This window comes from Equus przewalskii, chromosome 20 (genome assembly GCF_037783145.1).
Source record: "Equus przewalskii isolate Varuska chromosome 20, EquPr2, whole genome shotgun sequence".
NCBI classification, from domain to species: domain Eukaryota; kingdom Metazoa; phylum Chordata; class Mammalia; order Perissodactyla; family Equidae; genus Equus; species Equus przewalskii.
In genome coordinates, this window is record NC_091850.1 from 24960149 (window position 1) to 24976676 (window position 16528).

At 40.1% G+C, this 16528-nt stretch overlaps 1 protein-coding gene across 3 annotated transcripts in view; it reads left to right on the plus strand.

The window, feature by feature from the left end:
* The window catches only part of C6 (complement C6), a 62232-nt gene extending 52636 nt beyond the window's left edge, over positions 1 to 9596 (plus strand). For all 3 annotated transcript variants that reach the window (XM_008537127.2, XM_008537126.2, XM_070586901.1), the window contains exon 18: positions 2483 to 9596. In XM_008537127.2, coding sequence (XP_008535349.2) covers positions 2483 to 2664 — 182 coding nt within the window. In that variant the 3' untranslated portion in view covers positions 2665 to 9596. The remainder of the gene's footprint in view (positions 1 to 2482) is intronic.
* Positions 9597 to 16528: the final 6932 nt, after the last annotated feature.

Sequence of the window (16528 nt, forward strand, 5' to 3'; positions counted from 1 at the left end):
TTGGTGAGCGAAAGTGAAGGGGGCAGAGAATTCTGTTCGGGGAGCACTAGAGAACGGCATCCGTGTACAAACCACAGCATTCAGGAAGAGAGAGAAAGCTGAAAATGTATTTTATACCCAACCCACTCATGGGAAGTTGGGATGTTATTAATTTTGAGTTGAATGTCACTTTGATTAAATTGTGTTCTTGATTACATTGTGTACTTTGCTACTCATTTCCTCCCTATCTAAAATGAAATACGAAAGAGTTTAAAATGAAACTTCAAAATAACATGAAGTTCACTTTTCAAATGTTAGAACACAAATGGCTTCCCAAGGAGCCTATTTTTATGACTATTAAATGTTTTGTCTGACTTTCAAAAATATCCACCATCAACCAACAGGAGGAGAAGATTTACTCAGCCAACATCCATGTGGTACCCAATATGTGGAAGTCACTATACAAGTATGGTGAGAGGTCTGAAGATAAAGGGCCTTTATATCCTCAAATTGTTCACAGTACTTGGAGAAGTAACTTTACAAAGTAATTGCATGAAGAACTTTAATGCAAGGCAGAATGTGATAAGAGCTGTAAGAGAGATAAATATCTTCTGGCCTGGAAGGGTTTCATAAGGCTGGAAGCAAGAGAGCTGTGTGTTGGAGGATGAATTGGTAGAGATGGTGGGAAATGCCTTTGGGTGCTGGTAGTCTGAAAATAAACTTGCTAAGAGCATTTAAGCCATAACTATGGTAAAAGAGCAGTGACCATGGTCTTTCCAGAAGCTTAGGGAACTGACTTCCTCTCCAGAGGTGAAATAGTCTCCTGTCCTTTGCCAAACCCTGTCCTTTCCAGCAATGGACAAGACTTTCCATAACTACAATCTTCTTTAGCCAGTTGACAGAGGGCATAGAAAGGAAATGCATGCATTTTCATTAAGTATTTCCCACCAAGGGCAGGAAGCATATGCATATGAGCACCTCCCCATTTCCTTTCCCTTTTTTCTCCCATCAGTTGAAACACATGGGAAAGAAATTACATCTACCCAAAAGAAGCTACTCATTAATGACATCATTGCTGATTTTTTAGGCCAACTCAGATATTTTGGCAACATGAATTATCTCAGATCTATCAGATACACTTCTATATTTGGATACTTATACCGCCCCCCCCCCCGAAATTCAGAATTTGAAATCAATTGATGAAGCACAATTAATTGAGCACCTTGTTAAGAGCTGAGTGGGACATACAGATGGATGAATCTTAGCTCTCAAACAGAGCACTTATAATTGTCTTGGGAGAAAGACATATGAAAAGCTGGCTGACAAGAAAGTATAAAAATGTCAGATATAGTATTGACAAATTTACATCATCAAAGTTTAGTTAAAGGAAAGATCGGTGTGGGGGTGAAGTGGCTATGAAATGGTTCATGGAGGACGTGCGACTTGTAGAAACTGGACGTGTAGGGAAAAAGTAGTAAAGAGCACATCAGTATGGCAAAAAAAAGAGGATAATATGGACAAAAGGAAAAAACTGACCACCTTTGGGGGCTTTTTGGGGAAACAGAGAGAGAATTGATCTACCTGGAATGGAGAGAGCAGAAAAGATAATGTTGCAAAGGGATATCGAGGGCAAACTGTGGAGGACCTTGAACTTTGATGAAAACATGCATGTATTTATGAATGAGCCTATATCCCTTTACTCAAAATTGATTTAATATACTTGGCTTTGGTAACTTTGCCCCTAAATAATCGTTTTAAAACTATTTCATGAACACAAGTTTTATGTGAATTATGAAATGATTGGATGGTTCTGAAACCAAGCTTCATAAGAGAAGCACCCAATTTTACTGCTTATTAAAAATACAGATTCCCAGGCATAACCCAGGAATATTCTAGAAAGAAATCAACAAATGTGGTGTAAGTTATGTTAAGGAGTTCAAGCCTGTGTGTCATTTATGACTTAAAACCTGCTTCTACCACTTACTAATTGTGGGACCATGGGCTAATCACTTAATCTCTGAGCTCAGTTTCCTCACACGTAGAATTAGTGTGATAACACGAGTTCATATATTTGCTGTAAGGATTAAATGAAATAAAGCATATAAAGTGTTTGGCATGATGTGTGGTTTCACAGTACATGCTTAATAAATGATAACTATAAATGTATTCTGTCAATGCCAATGAGAAAAGAACAGAAAGGACAGACTGAAGACATTGTGGAAATGGATTGACAGGACTTGGGGATCGATTGGATCTGGGCAGTGAGTGAGAGGGAGGAGTCAGAGACAGCCCAACTCCTGAATCTTACTGGCTTAGTAGTGCACTCTGCTCTCTTACATCCAGATCACTCCTTTCAACAATGGTTGGGTCTTTCGAGTCATCGCCTGTGTTCCAGCTTTCTTATTCATTGCCACCAAGGTGCTCACCACTCTGGGGACAAGTTAGGTGAGATCAAATTCTAAAGCACTGTGGTGAGTCACACCGTCTCTCTCTCTCATTGCAGCCCCCACTTCCAAATGTGTCTGCCTACTACCGCCCCAGTGCTTCAAGGGTGGACACCAACTCTACTGTGTCAAAATGGGATCATCAACCAGTAAGAAAACAGTGAACATCTGTGAAATAGGAGCTGTAAGATGTGCCAACAGAAAAGTGGAAATACTGCATCCTGGGAGGTGTTTGGTCTAATACAATTACTGATAAACAGATTTACCATCCAAAAATAATCCCTACAAAAGGGCATTCTTGTACAAACAACAGACTGGCAGGCCCAGAAGTTACTGACAAATTCTCTTGTGTTAGTTTCATGTAATTACTCTCCCCTACCTCTCCTGTCTTAGCCTCCTCTATCCAGTTCCAGCATATGACCCCCTGTAGCACACTCCTAGGTAATAACTTTCACGTCAATCTAGCAAATTCCTCTGTTCAGGTTGCACTAAAATGATGGAACTTCCAAGGACTTTATGAAGCCTGCAGTATTAAGCATCCTCACAAGTAGAAATAGGAACAAAAACCATAATTTCCTTCAGCGAATTAGTAAACACGGAAATCTACAACAACTTGTAAAACACATTCTTGAAACTGAACCTTCATGCATTCATTCAGCAAATATTTTGGAATGTCTATAATGGGCTAAGTACTGTTTCAGGTGCTGGGGAGTCAGCAGTGAACAAAACAGACAAAAGCCCTCATGAAGCTCACGTTCACGTGGAAGAAGATCTACAAAAAATAAAACAGGCAGGTAAAATATATAGTAGGTTTGATGGTGATAATTGTATGGAAAAATAATGCAGGGAAGGGTGAATCCTATCCTTAAGCCTTATCTCATGCAAGCAAATATTCCATAGTAATAAGCATCACATTAAGGATGATTGCACTCAAGTGGAAATTACCCTGTTTAAAGTAGTTAAGAATAAACTTTGGAATTCCATTTTCTTAGCAAGGAGAAAAAAGATTCAGCTTGTAAGCTGAAGTGTGTGATGGATGGAAAATCATAAGATAATTTTGAAGGAATAATTTTTAAAGTCAGTCAGATCTTTCGTCTTAGGCCATGTCAAGTAGACGCCCATATTGTCGTTTTGGATTGGAGAAGAGAAGATTCTTTGAAAGAGCAGTTCTCAAATATTAGTGTGCTCGGAATCACCTGAAGCTCTTGTTAATACACATCCCTGTGACTGACCCCCAGTTTCTGGTTCAGTAGGTCTGGGGTGGAGCCTGAGAATTTGTGTTTCTAACAACTTTCCAGGTAGTACTGCTGATGATCATGAGGGGATCACATTTGAGAATACTTAGTTTAGAAATGGAATCATCAACCAGCTAATCCTGATTACTAATTGATCTCAAAACCTTAGCCAGCCAATGTCTAAGCAGGTGAGTGGAAACACATTCCCTTCCTCTAAAACTCATTGGGATTCCCACCTCGTGGAAGGGGGCTATGAATTACAGCTCCCTGGTGGCACCCACGCTAGACTGTTTTACATTTGGATTCCCACCTCGTGAAAGGGGGCTGTGAACTACAGCTCCCTAGTGGCACCCACACTAGACTGTTTTACATTTGGATTCCCACCTCATGGAAGGGGGCTGTGAGCTACAGCTCCCGGGTGGCACCCACACTGGACTGTTTTACAGGAAATGCAGCTCCTCTTCGATCTCCTTAATCAAAGGATGTTAGCAAAATCTAAAACATCTTGTAATATCAAAGGAGAAGAATGAGAAAGGAAAAAGCCTAGAAACAGAAAACATATTTTCCTGGTATAACAGCAACTGAGTGGGAACTTTTCTTTTTCTAGGAGTCTGTAACCTATCTTTTTCCCAGGGAAGCCACTCCACTCCCTCCTCACTACAGGAGTGGTACAGACCACACTTTTAAGCCTCAAGCCTTTGGCACTCCCAAGACCCCAGATGGAGGGCAAAGAGGAATTAAATACTCTCACATCCTAAGGAAAGCCACTAACAACTGATTCAAGGAACTTTCCTCAGAACTGCTGTACCCAACTCTCACACCAGCCCCACACCTCTCCAGGCTATACAGCAGGACTATGGGCAGAGGGAGGGGAGCCATGGGGATCTGCAGCCACATGAATGCAGTGCTCATAGTGAAAGTCCTCCTCCTCTCCTGTGCTTTTCCTCCCGTTGGTGAAGAGGAGGATGATGCTGAAAGTACCCACTGAAGCTAGGCAACTGAAGCCCCGAGAGAATCATTTGTAGGGTGTGGGGTCGCAAGGATATATGGTCCTGCCCTCGCTGGCTGGATGCTGTGGAATCTTAGAGCTGCCGCTGGTGAGCAGGGCGCTGGAGGAGTTCCCAGAGATGTGGATCCATACCACTGGTGGAGTTCTCCCTTACATGAGCACAAGACCACTTCCTGCCTAGCGAGTGCTGAGGGCAGGATGCTTACAAGAGAAGCCTGCACCATTTTCATAGCAGGGAGTGGTGTGGCATGACTGGGTGCAGCCCTTGCTCTATCTGAATCCCAAGGCATAGGGAAGGAATGGAGAACTTTGGTACTGCTGGCTCAGCAGGAAGGAATACAGAGAAGAGGAAAGGCAGGAGCTCTGAGGCCATCCTGAGTCTTGAACATAAACCTATGGAAAGTACCAAAAGGAGCCACAGCTGCCTCTCTCACAGGGAGTTCTGGGGGACAGAGTGGGTAGGGGTAAACCAAAACACTACCCCAAGAAACACAGGAGCCACCAATAACATAGAACCAGATTTAGTAAGAACAAGTCCAGAGGTGATGCTCCGTCACTGTTTATTACATCAAATAACTCCTGCCATCTCTTCTGGGTCCACTTCCTTGCTTCCAATACCAGACAGCCAGACCCAGCAGATCAAGGGGAGGGGAGTGTCCTAGAATGAGGCATGCTCCTCCCCATCACTTCTCTGATGCCAGAGGGGTTATAAACAGACAAGAGCAACCCTGGTACCCTCCGGACCCCACGTCTTCAGATCCACAAGCCTGGCTGACCCTGGAGGCGGAGAAAGAGATAAGATGTAAATTGGATATGACAGTAGAGACTTAAACTGGACCAACTTTTGAAAACAGAAACTGACCATAAATCTACATGGCCTGTCCCAGACATGAAGCATGAGAAAACCGGAATTTGGCAGAACATAGTGAAAGCTGTGAGCATGGCATTAGTTTTCTAGGACTGACATAACAAAGTACCACAAACTGCATGACTTAAAACAAGGAAATATATTGTCTCACAGTGAAGAAATCTGAAATTAATGTGTCAGCAGTGCCATGTTCTCGGAAATCTGTGGGATAGAATTCTTCTTTGCCTTTTCTGGGTTTTGGTGTTTGTCAGAAATCCTTGGCATTCCTTGGCTTGGAGATGCATCACTCCAGTCTCCGCCTCCATAATCACTTGGCTGTCTTCATCGTCTTCCTTCTGTGCACATCTGTCTACCCAAATTTGCATTGTCTTGTGAGGACAGCACTCATGTCGGCTCAGGCCCACTCTAATGGCCTCATCTTACTTGGATTACATCTGCACAGACCCTATTTCTAAATCAAGTCACATTCACAGGTACCAGGGTTTTGGACTTTAATGTATCTTTTTTTTGCAGACACAGTTTAACCTATAGCACTGTGATTGGGGAAAACAAAATGTTTTCTTTTTGCACCCCATAATATAATCGAAGGTTTATACCAGCTATTACACTCATATTGTTTGATTAAAATCAGTCATGCTTGCTTTAAAGTGTTTTATTCTTTTACTTGTAGCAATCTTCCCTTTTAATGGTGATTAGTTAGTCTTTTTGCCACTTTAGTTACCTTTGTTTCAAAGGATTTTTTGAGTGCGCTAATCCATTAAAGTTTGCATTAGGCTGATTTGCATTCCATTTACCAGTGGAATTTTTCACTCTGATATTAATATTAATATAGCAATTTAGTACAAGTGTTAAGAGCTAGTGATAAAATTGTCATCATGAAGCAGAGAGCAAACCTGAAACATATTAAATACCTGGAATTTGGACCTAGAATCTCTAACGCTGTCCTAGAAGATTAAATAAATTCTAGATGAGAGGTAACAGCTTTATCCTCTTGGGCTACCAGAGATGAATACCAACCATTCATGCTTATAGCTTAAGTAACTGGAAACCAATTCAGGTCTTTTTTTTAAATATGGATTGTAATTTTTGTTGATTCTGCCAGATATTGACAAAATAAATGAGACCTCCATTTAAAGAATTTTATAGATAGAATGCTATTTATCTCACAGATCCTAGGAGCAGAGCTCTAAGACTATGATTTTAAAATTCCAGTCCTCTGGTGAGGTGACATTCAAGTTTAACTAAAGAGTTCCTCTTTTTGGCAGGCTTTAGTAAAGCTCTCTAAATTTTAGAATATGTTACTGTTTTTTTCTCCTTCTACAAAAGCCTGCAACTCCCACAATCACCTTTCTTTAGTTTTAAAGATTGAGCTCTTCTGTTATACCCAGAAGAGCAGCCACAAGCTAAACCTAATCCACATCCCTTCCTCAATTCAAATTCTGAGTAATGAGAATCTCACAGACCATGATGTCTCCAGTTGGTGTTGGGCACCAAATACCCTGAAGCTTGATTAATTGGATTCGAAATGGCTGGCTCTCTCTAAGGTCACCTTCATTCTTTTGGAATACGTTGTGTGTGGAATCAATGAGGCATCAATCTTCTAACCAAACAAATGGCCTGCAAAATTATGCTTGTATCCATTTTATTTCATGAGAGTGAGACAGGCCACTGCTATCCTATTTGTCTTCTTGACAAGTTCTAGCTGCACAGCTTCAGTTCCACGTGTCAAATGTCAGTTAGTAGAGGTATGTGTCACCAATCAAGGGACTCCAAGGAACAGATGGTGCCTTGAAAGTCATGCTCACAAAGATTTATATAGAAAGATGTTCATCACGACATTATTTTTAATAGCAAAAAATGACAGAGTCTAAATGTCCAATAATAAATTATGGCCCCTCCATATGATGGGACAGTATGAGACCACTGACAAGCATCTTTTAAAAAAAGATAGGAAAGGACATAATAAAAGATGACAAACCAGGCTACTATACTATATATAATTACAGCTATGTAAATTGTGTGTGTATGAAAGCCTTTAAAAACAACGATTGGGAAAACAAATCTCTGGAATTTAGAGTTATTTTCATTTCCTTATTTATATTTTTCTGTACTTCTAGATTTTCTACAATCAGCAGGCATTTTTTCTGAATAATTGGGCATGAAAACTCATCCTAAAAATTTTTGCTTCTACTTAGGTGAAAAGAACAGATAGCTAATTCTGCTTGTATAGACACACTGATGACAAATTGGCCTTGGAGTTCAAGCCAGCCTCATTGGTCTAGACCTGCCCACACGAGGCAGGTAGTAGCTTTCAGCCAGCCATGTAAGCCTCACATGCATTCATTCATTCATTCACAAGCATTTTCTGAATACCTGCTAAGCCACGAGAGTTAGGTCTATAATCATGCAGAGATTTTTGGAGAGGTTTATGGTATACTGGGCAGATTTTAAAGGTATACTTAAACCAGTATTACACAAAATAGAAAGCATTGAGTTACTATTAAAAACTTACAGGTACCGATAACATCCTTAGGAAATAAAAAAACTGGACAGTTTAACAAAATAAAATTGAGCCTAAATTCTCAAAGTTTGATAACAGTTGGAGATACTGAGTAGCTGTTTGAACATGGACTGAGTTCTTCTGAGACTCAGTTTCCTCTTGTGAAAATAGGGACAATACCAGTCAACTCATTCTATTTGTTCTGAGGATTGGCAATATATATATATTGCAACTACTAAAGAGCCTAGAATAAAATGTGCATTCAACTACTTGGGTGTTATCATTTAATGCCGATAGAGAAGAGTGACTGGACTTCACCTCTTATTTCCCACCACATGAGACACTTCCTCTATCGCCAATCTTGTCTTGAAGCCCAATTTATTAAGGAGCCCATGGATTTGCTTAGCGTGCTCAAGAGAGAGAGATGGCTGGAGGATTCAGACTCCACATCTAACTAAGCTGATGAAATGTGCGTGTTCACTGTGCTCACGCAGGCGTGACCACAATGCTCAACATCAGCCATAAACGTTTTAAGTTCTTTTTGGAATGAATCACCCTTCATGCCAAATAAATGGAGGTGACCCAATGTTTACAATTGAAAACCTGACAATCTGTGATATCAAAGCAATATGAACAGAAGATCCATAAACAGAAAGTGAAGAGCAAATTCAACTGGGTAGCTGGAAATAACACTCGAAGGATTGCTTGCTTAATACCACCCTTGCATGATGGAACAGCATAGTGGATTTGGAAAAGACTACATTTTACCTAAAACATGAGGGTAAAGCCATATCAGAGTTCAAAGCCAGGAGACCGGAATTTGTCTCCTCTGTGAAGCTGTTATTTGTAATAACACCAGGATCTAAAGCACCACCCTAACTGAAACATCTCCGTTTTGTTTATAACAACTGAAAACTAATTCTTGCTTTGGGACTTGTCTCCTCTTCTACCAAAAGGCAGTGATTCACACTGATACATCTTTGCAATTGTCAAAAGTGCTACTCACCAGTGTGGCTGGCTCTCCGTCTCCCAGGGACCTGGTAGGATCATACTTCTTGGCTCCTGTGGGTTGGGGTACCACGTAATTGGTTCTGACTAATGAAATGTGAGCAGGAGTACATGTTTAGCTTCTGGACAAAACATGTAATTGTTGGCATGAAGATTCCCCAAAAGCCCGCCTTTCACTGTGGCACATTTGAAATGGTGGCTGCTCCATCAACCTGAGTCTCTGAGTCACTAACATGAGCAGAGTCCTCTAGTCTAGAGAACTCTGTCAAACTTCTGTGGGTATGTGGCATGAGCAAAAAGTAAACCTTTCTGAGATTTGGGAGTGGTTTATTTGTTACATTATTACCTATCCTACTTGTCTGTCTATAAGTGTAACAAATGACATGATGACATTAGATGCTGATCTCTTTCATGTCCCCAAATTACATTCCAGAACACTTTCAGCTTTCTATGGGCATTATTGAGTAAATAGGAATTGCTATTGCTTTGAACATGGCCTGTAATCATTACTATGCTTGGGAAAAAATACAGAAATAAATTAAAATTAGAAAAAGGGAATGATTAAGTTTAGTTTTTAAATACATTCTTAATTGCATCCATAATTTAATAGAGAAATTGATTAGTGGAAAATTAAAGTGACAAAGACCAAATAAATCTTGTATAGAGAGTTTACCTGCTAGTGCTAAAAAGAAACGTAAATGCAAAAATGGTGAATGCTTTTCTAAGAAACTCATTATATTTGGATAGTTTTATAAAATGTTAGAAACATTTACTATTTTAAAAAGCATTTCAAAGTTAATTAAATCTGCTTCATATTTTTTGATTACCAAATTATTCCTATTATATTTCACATAAATTGCTTATCAAAACTGCATTCTAAAGAACTTCAGGCATTTATAAAGATGCATATATACAAAAATGGATTCTTCGTTCCAATTTCTAACACTGGGATATAGCTTAAAATCTAACTACTATATTGTAGCAAGTACTATTTATTACCCCTCCCACTCCCCACCTCCCAAAATCTATTCATGCCCCTGTCAATGGCCACTATTTCACAAGAGGCTGGTCCCAATTCCAACACCAGACCCAAAAATTAAATTGCAATTGGTTTAAGTCAGTCAGGGGTGTCCCATTTCCCTTCCCCATGTGGTTTAGATGGTGTAGGTGATGCAAGTCTGATGAACAAGAGGTGAGGAGCATCTTTTGGAAGGCTTCTTAGAAGGACTTTCTCACTCTTCAAGAGTTCACAGGAAGAGATGATCTCTTCTAAATGTTGCCAAGTCTGAATGCGATGCTTGAAATTGCTGCAGCCATCTTGCCACCATGAGAGGATTTCCATTTGTGGTCTAGGCCAACACATGGAAGAGGCTCCAGCAGAGGCATAGAATCTGGACCCTTTGTGACATCACTAAGGCCCTGAATTAACCAACTCTGGAGTGTTCATGCTTCTGGCCTTCTTACTAGAAAATAATAACTTTTCTCTATTGTTATTTTTGAGTTGCATTTTCAACTACTCATAGGCAAAGATATCCTGATTCAGAAATGAGTCATGTTCTTGCAGTTTGTATTTCCATGATGTTGATAGATTGATAGCATGTTTTTCTTTTAAAATGACTATACCTTGTTTACAAAAAATGGAGAATTCCCACTCCTGATTGAAAATACTTATCTTTTATCTAACAAAGGAAAGAGGAACCTTCAGAAATGGAACCTTATAAGGCAACAATTTAAGCTTATAAAGAATTTCTTCATTATTTCTTAGAATGCCAAAGTCACCTCCAAAGCTTCCCACTGAACCAGTAATAACTGTAGGCCTGTTGTCAGTGCCTTGTTTAATTCTCTGTGGTGAAAGGGAGACCTACAGCTTACCAAGCCCTACTAGGTGCCAGACTCACCACAGAGCTATTTTATTTAGCCTCACAGCAACCCTAAGAGACATAGATATTACAGGCCTCACGTAGAGATGAGGAAACTAAAGGTCAGAGACCAGAGTTACTCACCAAATGTTATATATCTTGTAAAAAGCAGAGACATAATTCAAACCTGGCCAGTCTAACTCAAGACCACAGGGGCTAACTGTACAGTATCAATGTTAAATTTATTGGTTTTAGAATGATACTGTGGTTATAAAGATGGCTGCAAATTATCTGACATTCTTCCACTGAGATGTGGGCTCTAGTTCCCCACCACTTGAATCTTGGCAGGCTTCTTACTGCTTCCACTAATGAAGTAGAGCAAAAGTGATGGTATGTGACTTCTGAGGATGTCAAAAAAGCCTTGAAGCTTTCACTTTGTTCACAGAAACACTTGCTCTTCATGCCCTGAGCTGCCATGATAGAAATCTGACAACCCTGAGGCCACCATATGGTGAGGAAACGCAAGCCACATAAAGAGGCCATGTGTCAGGGCCCTGGTGAACAGTCACAGCTTAGTCCAGATTTTGAAATATCCCAGCCCAGATACCAGATGTGTGAATGAAGAAGGCTCCAGGTGATTCCAGATTCCAGATGTTTAAGAAACCTCCAAAGGTTTCAATCTTCCCAATTGAGGCTCTGGACAGCATGAAGCAGCGACAAACCATCTCCACTGTTCTTGCTCTGGATTCCTGACCCACAGAATCCATAAGCAATATAAAATAGCTGTTGTTTTGCACCATTAAGTTGGAATTGGTTTGTTATAGAGCAATAGATAACCAAAATAGTTACATAAGAGAATGTCTCCGTTCTTAGGAAATACACAATGTAATATATAGGAATAAAAGATATGGGGGCTGGCCCGGTGGCATAGTGGTGAAGTTTACATTCTCCGCTTTGGCACTCAGGGTTTGCAGGCCTGCATCCTGGGTACAGACCTAGCACCGCTCACCAAGCCACACTGTGGTGGCATCCCACATAAAATAGAGGAAGATTGGCACAGATGTTAGCTTAGCAACAATCTTCCTCAAGCGAAAAGAAGAAGATTGGCAACAGATGTTAGCTTAGGGCCAATATTCTTCACCAATAAACAAATAAAAGCCCTTAAAAAAAAGGAATAAAAGATATGATGTCCACATCTTTTACTTTCAAATGGCTCAGGGAAAAAAATATAAGATATATTTTGTATATATCTTATGTATATTTATATATATTATATTTATATATGATTATTCATTTTATTTTACATATATATGTACACACACACAGACAGAAAATAAGAAGTGTGGCAAAATGCTAACAATTGGTGAATCTGGGTAAAGTGTTTATGGAGTTCCTTGTATTATTCTTGAGATTTTTCTGTAAATTTGAAACATTTAAAAATAAATTTAAAAAGAGAACCCATGGGCTTTCCACCATAACATGGGTGAGACATCATATATGTGTGAACACAGCTAACAACCCAAGGCAGTATCTAATTTTCTGTTAAGTCACATGGTACAGACAACCTCATTCCATTTCTATGCATCAGTATCAGTCTGGAAGAGAAATACTCACAAGCAAAACAGAGTGTCTTTCCACCTTGGAGTAAGGGACAATAATCTAAGCAGAACAAGGCACCGTGATCCTACCTGGAACACAGGTTGTATTTTAGCATGGGCCCACTTTCTATCCAAAATAAGGCTTTGATGCTGCAAAACTCAATTATGGTGTGCACTCCAAAATGTCTGTTTGTACAACTATTTAAAAGATAACAGGTGCCCAAGAAACTGAGCAAAGTCTCCCACTCTTCAAGAAGAGCAATCAGTTGAACAAGTTGTGTGCTCTTGCAGAGCTGAAAACCTAGGTGAAAGCAGATTGACAAAAATACCAAAAGAAAAAAGTTCCTTAGAAACTAGATTCCATTAAACTATGAACAAGAATTGTTCTAAGGTGTTTTCCTGGCTGCACTGAAGGGCTGACAGGAGCTGATCATGCAAGACTGAGCATTAATGATTACAGCCTAATTGTTCACAAGCCTGTAGTTACGGAACCTGAGCAGACAGAGGTTAACAGTAGAGCTACGAGGTTGAATTTCCCTTTGTGGGTGGCTGTCTTCTTCACCTGATAAATATGCCCATTCTACTCAAGATGAGAGAGCTCATTTTTCAGACTGTTGTGACTTTCTGCTCTTAGTTCTAAACAACGTCTTTAGTCTTTGGAGGACTTTATTGCTTGCTTCCCTTCCCAAAGACTGACTGAGCAGGAATGGTGAAGGAGGGCCAAGTCTGAGCCCGAAGTCCTCTGCCTGTCAATGCAAGGGCACAGAATCAATGACAACAGGACTTGCTTTCAAGGAATTATGGGTAACTGAACTGAGGGTAACTCAAGAGTGTCGTTTCTAGATCCTCAGCCACTGGAAACCCTGCCCTTAGCACCACAGGACTGGCCAACACTAAAAATTCCTAATTGTGCTTTGTTTTTATCTGGTGCATTAGTTTCCCATTGCTGATATAACAAATTAGCATAAATTTAGTAGCTTAAAATAGCATATACTTATTATCTTATGGTTCTGGGAGTCAGAAGTCCAAATGGATCTCACCTGAAAACAAGGTCCCAACAAGATTGCATTCCTTCTGTAGGCTCTAGGGGACAATCCCTTTCCTTGCCATTTCCAGCTTGTAAAAGCCACCTGCATTCTTTCATACATGGCGCCATTCCTCCATCTTTGAAGCCAGCAATTGCATCACTCTGACCTTTGCTTCTGTCATCGCATCTCCCTCCTTCTCTCTCTCCTTCCTCTTACCAGTTTCTCTTGTAAGGACCCTTGTGATTACAGTGGGCTCGCCCAAATAATCCAGGATAATCTCCTGATTTCAAGATGCTTAACTTAATCACATCTGCAAAGCCCCTTTGTCCATGTAAGGTAACATATTTACATGTTCTGGAGATTAGGACATGGACATCTTTGGGGAGCCATTATTCAGTCTCCCACATCTGGTGCATTTCAGATATCATTAGCCATGATAGATTTAGAGTTCTCCATGAACTGGGACTTTTTCTTTTTTAGTAAAGAGAAATCATTTTACAAAGCAAATGATCAACGTACCCCTACTAATACTAAGAGTATCCTTACCACTTTGCTCCTGACCCCATAAGATGGGACCAGAGCTGCTAGGATATTCCAAAGTACTTAGACTTGAATATTATCAGGACTGTCTCCCTATATCATACTTAAGTTTCCTTATGCATTCTGTTTTATTCTCCCTCTCCACAGATAAGCTTTCTCCCATAGTAGAAAACAAGGTAGCCAAATTGTAAGGAAAGAATAAGTGGATAAACCTTGGCTCTCTGAATCTCAAGTTAAAACCCCGGGAAAGACTCTCATTGGTCCTGATTCAGTAAAGTGATCAACTGTGATTAAAGACAAGGTCATGTAGAGCAAAGCAGCAGCTCTGACACTAGCCTTCTGGAAGAGTGTGTGCGTGTGTGTGTGTGTGTGTGTAGGGGGGTGTGCAATTCACTTGAGATTAGTTACCATAATATAGAAGAGCAATGCCACAACCAAGCTTCAAATTTCCTGTTGACATACCAGACAATGAAGGATGTTGAATCAGGGTAGTGATACCTCCTTCAGAAAGTTGAGACATTGTGCAACAGTAAGAGATCTCCTGGTAGTGGTTCCCAACTGTGGTAATCATCAAAATCATTTGGAGAGCCTATGGCGCCAGCTGGTGGCGCAGTGGTTAAGTTGGTGTGTTCTGCTTCGGCAGTCCGGGGTTTGCCAGTTTGGATTCCGGGCACAGACCTACGCACCGCTTATCAAGCCATGTTGTGGCAGGTGTCCCACGTATAAAGTAGAAGAAGATAGGCATGGATGTTAGCTCAGGGCCAATCTTCCTAAAAGAAAAAAATAAATGATTCCCAAGTCCCACCCAGAGCTACTAAAGTAGAATCTTTAGAACTTAGATAATAGCACATATTCAATAAAAGCCCAATCAGGAAAACTGTCTCAGATCCAGGCTGAGTCAGGCATTTATATCAGGAATTATACTGCCTACCTGCTCTGAGTCCTTCAACATGGGCCCTAGTCCAAGCTCTATCCCTCATTCATTTTCTTACATCCACTTTAAGGCCTCTAGAACTTTCCCAGGCTTGTGCTAGTGCAATAAGATCACATGGCTACTTGAAGCTTGTTCTGAAAGTTTGTTCCATAAACATCATGTCCAAGTCCTCTAGCTTGGCCAACTGCACTGGCAACTTTAGCTTTAAGCTTGAGAATCACAGAAATCTGCACCCACTTGTTCAGGGGACCGTTTCATTCCGACTCTTTACCTCTAGACTGCTTACTGCTCTGAAATAGTGAGGAAGAGAGGAAAGGAAATGATAGAGAGTAAAATGAGAGTACTATGAGAGATTCAGGTGAAAGAGAACAGAATGTGTCATGGTAAAGGGTACGCAATTTATCCTTTAACTCAAAAGATGGTGCCAAGGTCCCCTGTGCTGAAGTCACCTCAGGTCGTGCAACTCAAAGTGCTTGTCTGTGAATTATTTCTTCTGGTCTCTGCCAAGACAATGAGCCAGCACCAGAATGTAAATCAACAAACTGCTTCCTTCGTCCACAAAGTCTTGCTACAGCAAAAAAAGTAGGCTAAACTAAGCAGTGCCGTTAGTGGTAAAGGTCACACACATTCTGTCATATGTTCCTTGCCCCCTGAAAACCAGCAAAACTCAGTTCTCAGCAGTCGCTTTAAATATCCTTGACCAAGGGTACTTGTTTAAAGAAGAACCACCACAGTAATATTAACACACTTACTATTTATTAAGCATTTACTATGTGCTTAACTGTCATTTATAAAAATGTATTGTAAGCTTTACAATTGTGTCTACTAAAATTGATAGCAATATATATGAGGACAGGAAAGTTAAAAATCTTCTTGGTATACCTCAAGATAACTGGCACAGAGCTATTAACACAGCAAGTGATCAAATATATTTAGTTGATTAAAGCAAAAGCATAGGAGAAATAAAGAAAACACTGGATTAGAAATACAAATGTGGAAGTCATCTATCAGTGACACTAAAAGCTATATAAGTAAATAATTTCCCTAAGAGAATAAAGCCCAATTGTTTCTTTGTTGAATTATTCATCCATTAATTCATTTCAGTATTTATTTATTCATTCAACTGAGAGCTTACTAAAAGCACTATTAGAGACAAACATGATTCTTATTCTCATGGAGCATAAATTACTATGGAGAAGATGAAAGTAAATTATTAATTACTAATAAATAAGTTATTACAAACTGCAAAGAGAACTCCAGAGTTGGAAGAAGCCAGATGACATGTGAAGTCTTAGGGAGAAAGTAGCAGACGGTGCGAACAGCCAATGTAAAGACCCTGAGGTGAGAAAGTCTGGGGCTTACCTAGGAAGTCAGGCTCATTTGACTTCTGCTTTCACACAGGTTGGAGGCCAATATGCTGCTGAAAGCAAAAAGAGAAGCCAGACAAATTCAAAAATCATAGTACTTAGGCATAAGAGAGCTATAGACGCAAAAGGACTAAAGAGGACAGGATTTCATATAAGGAG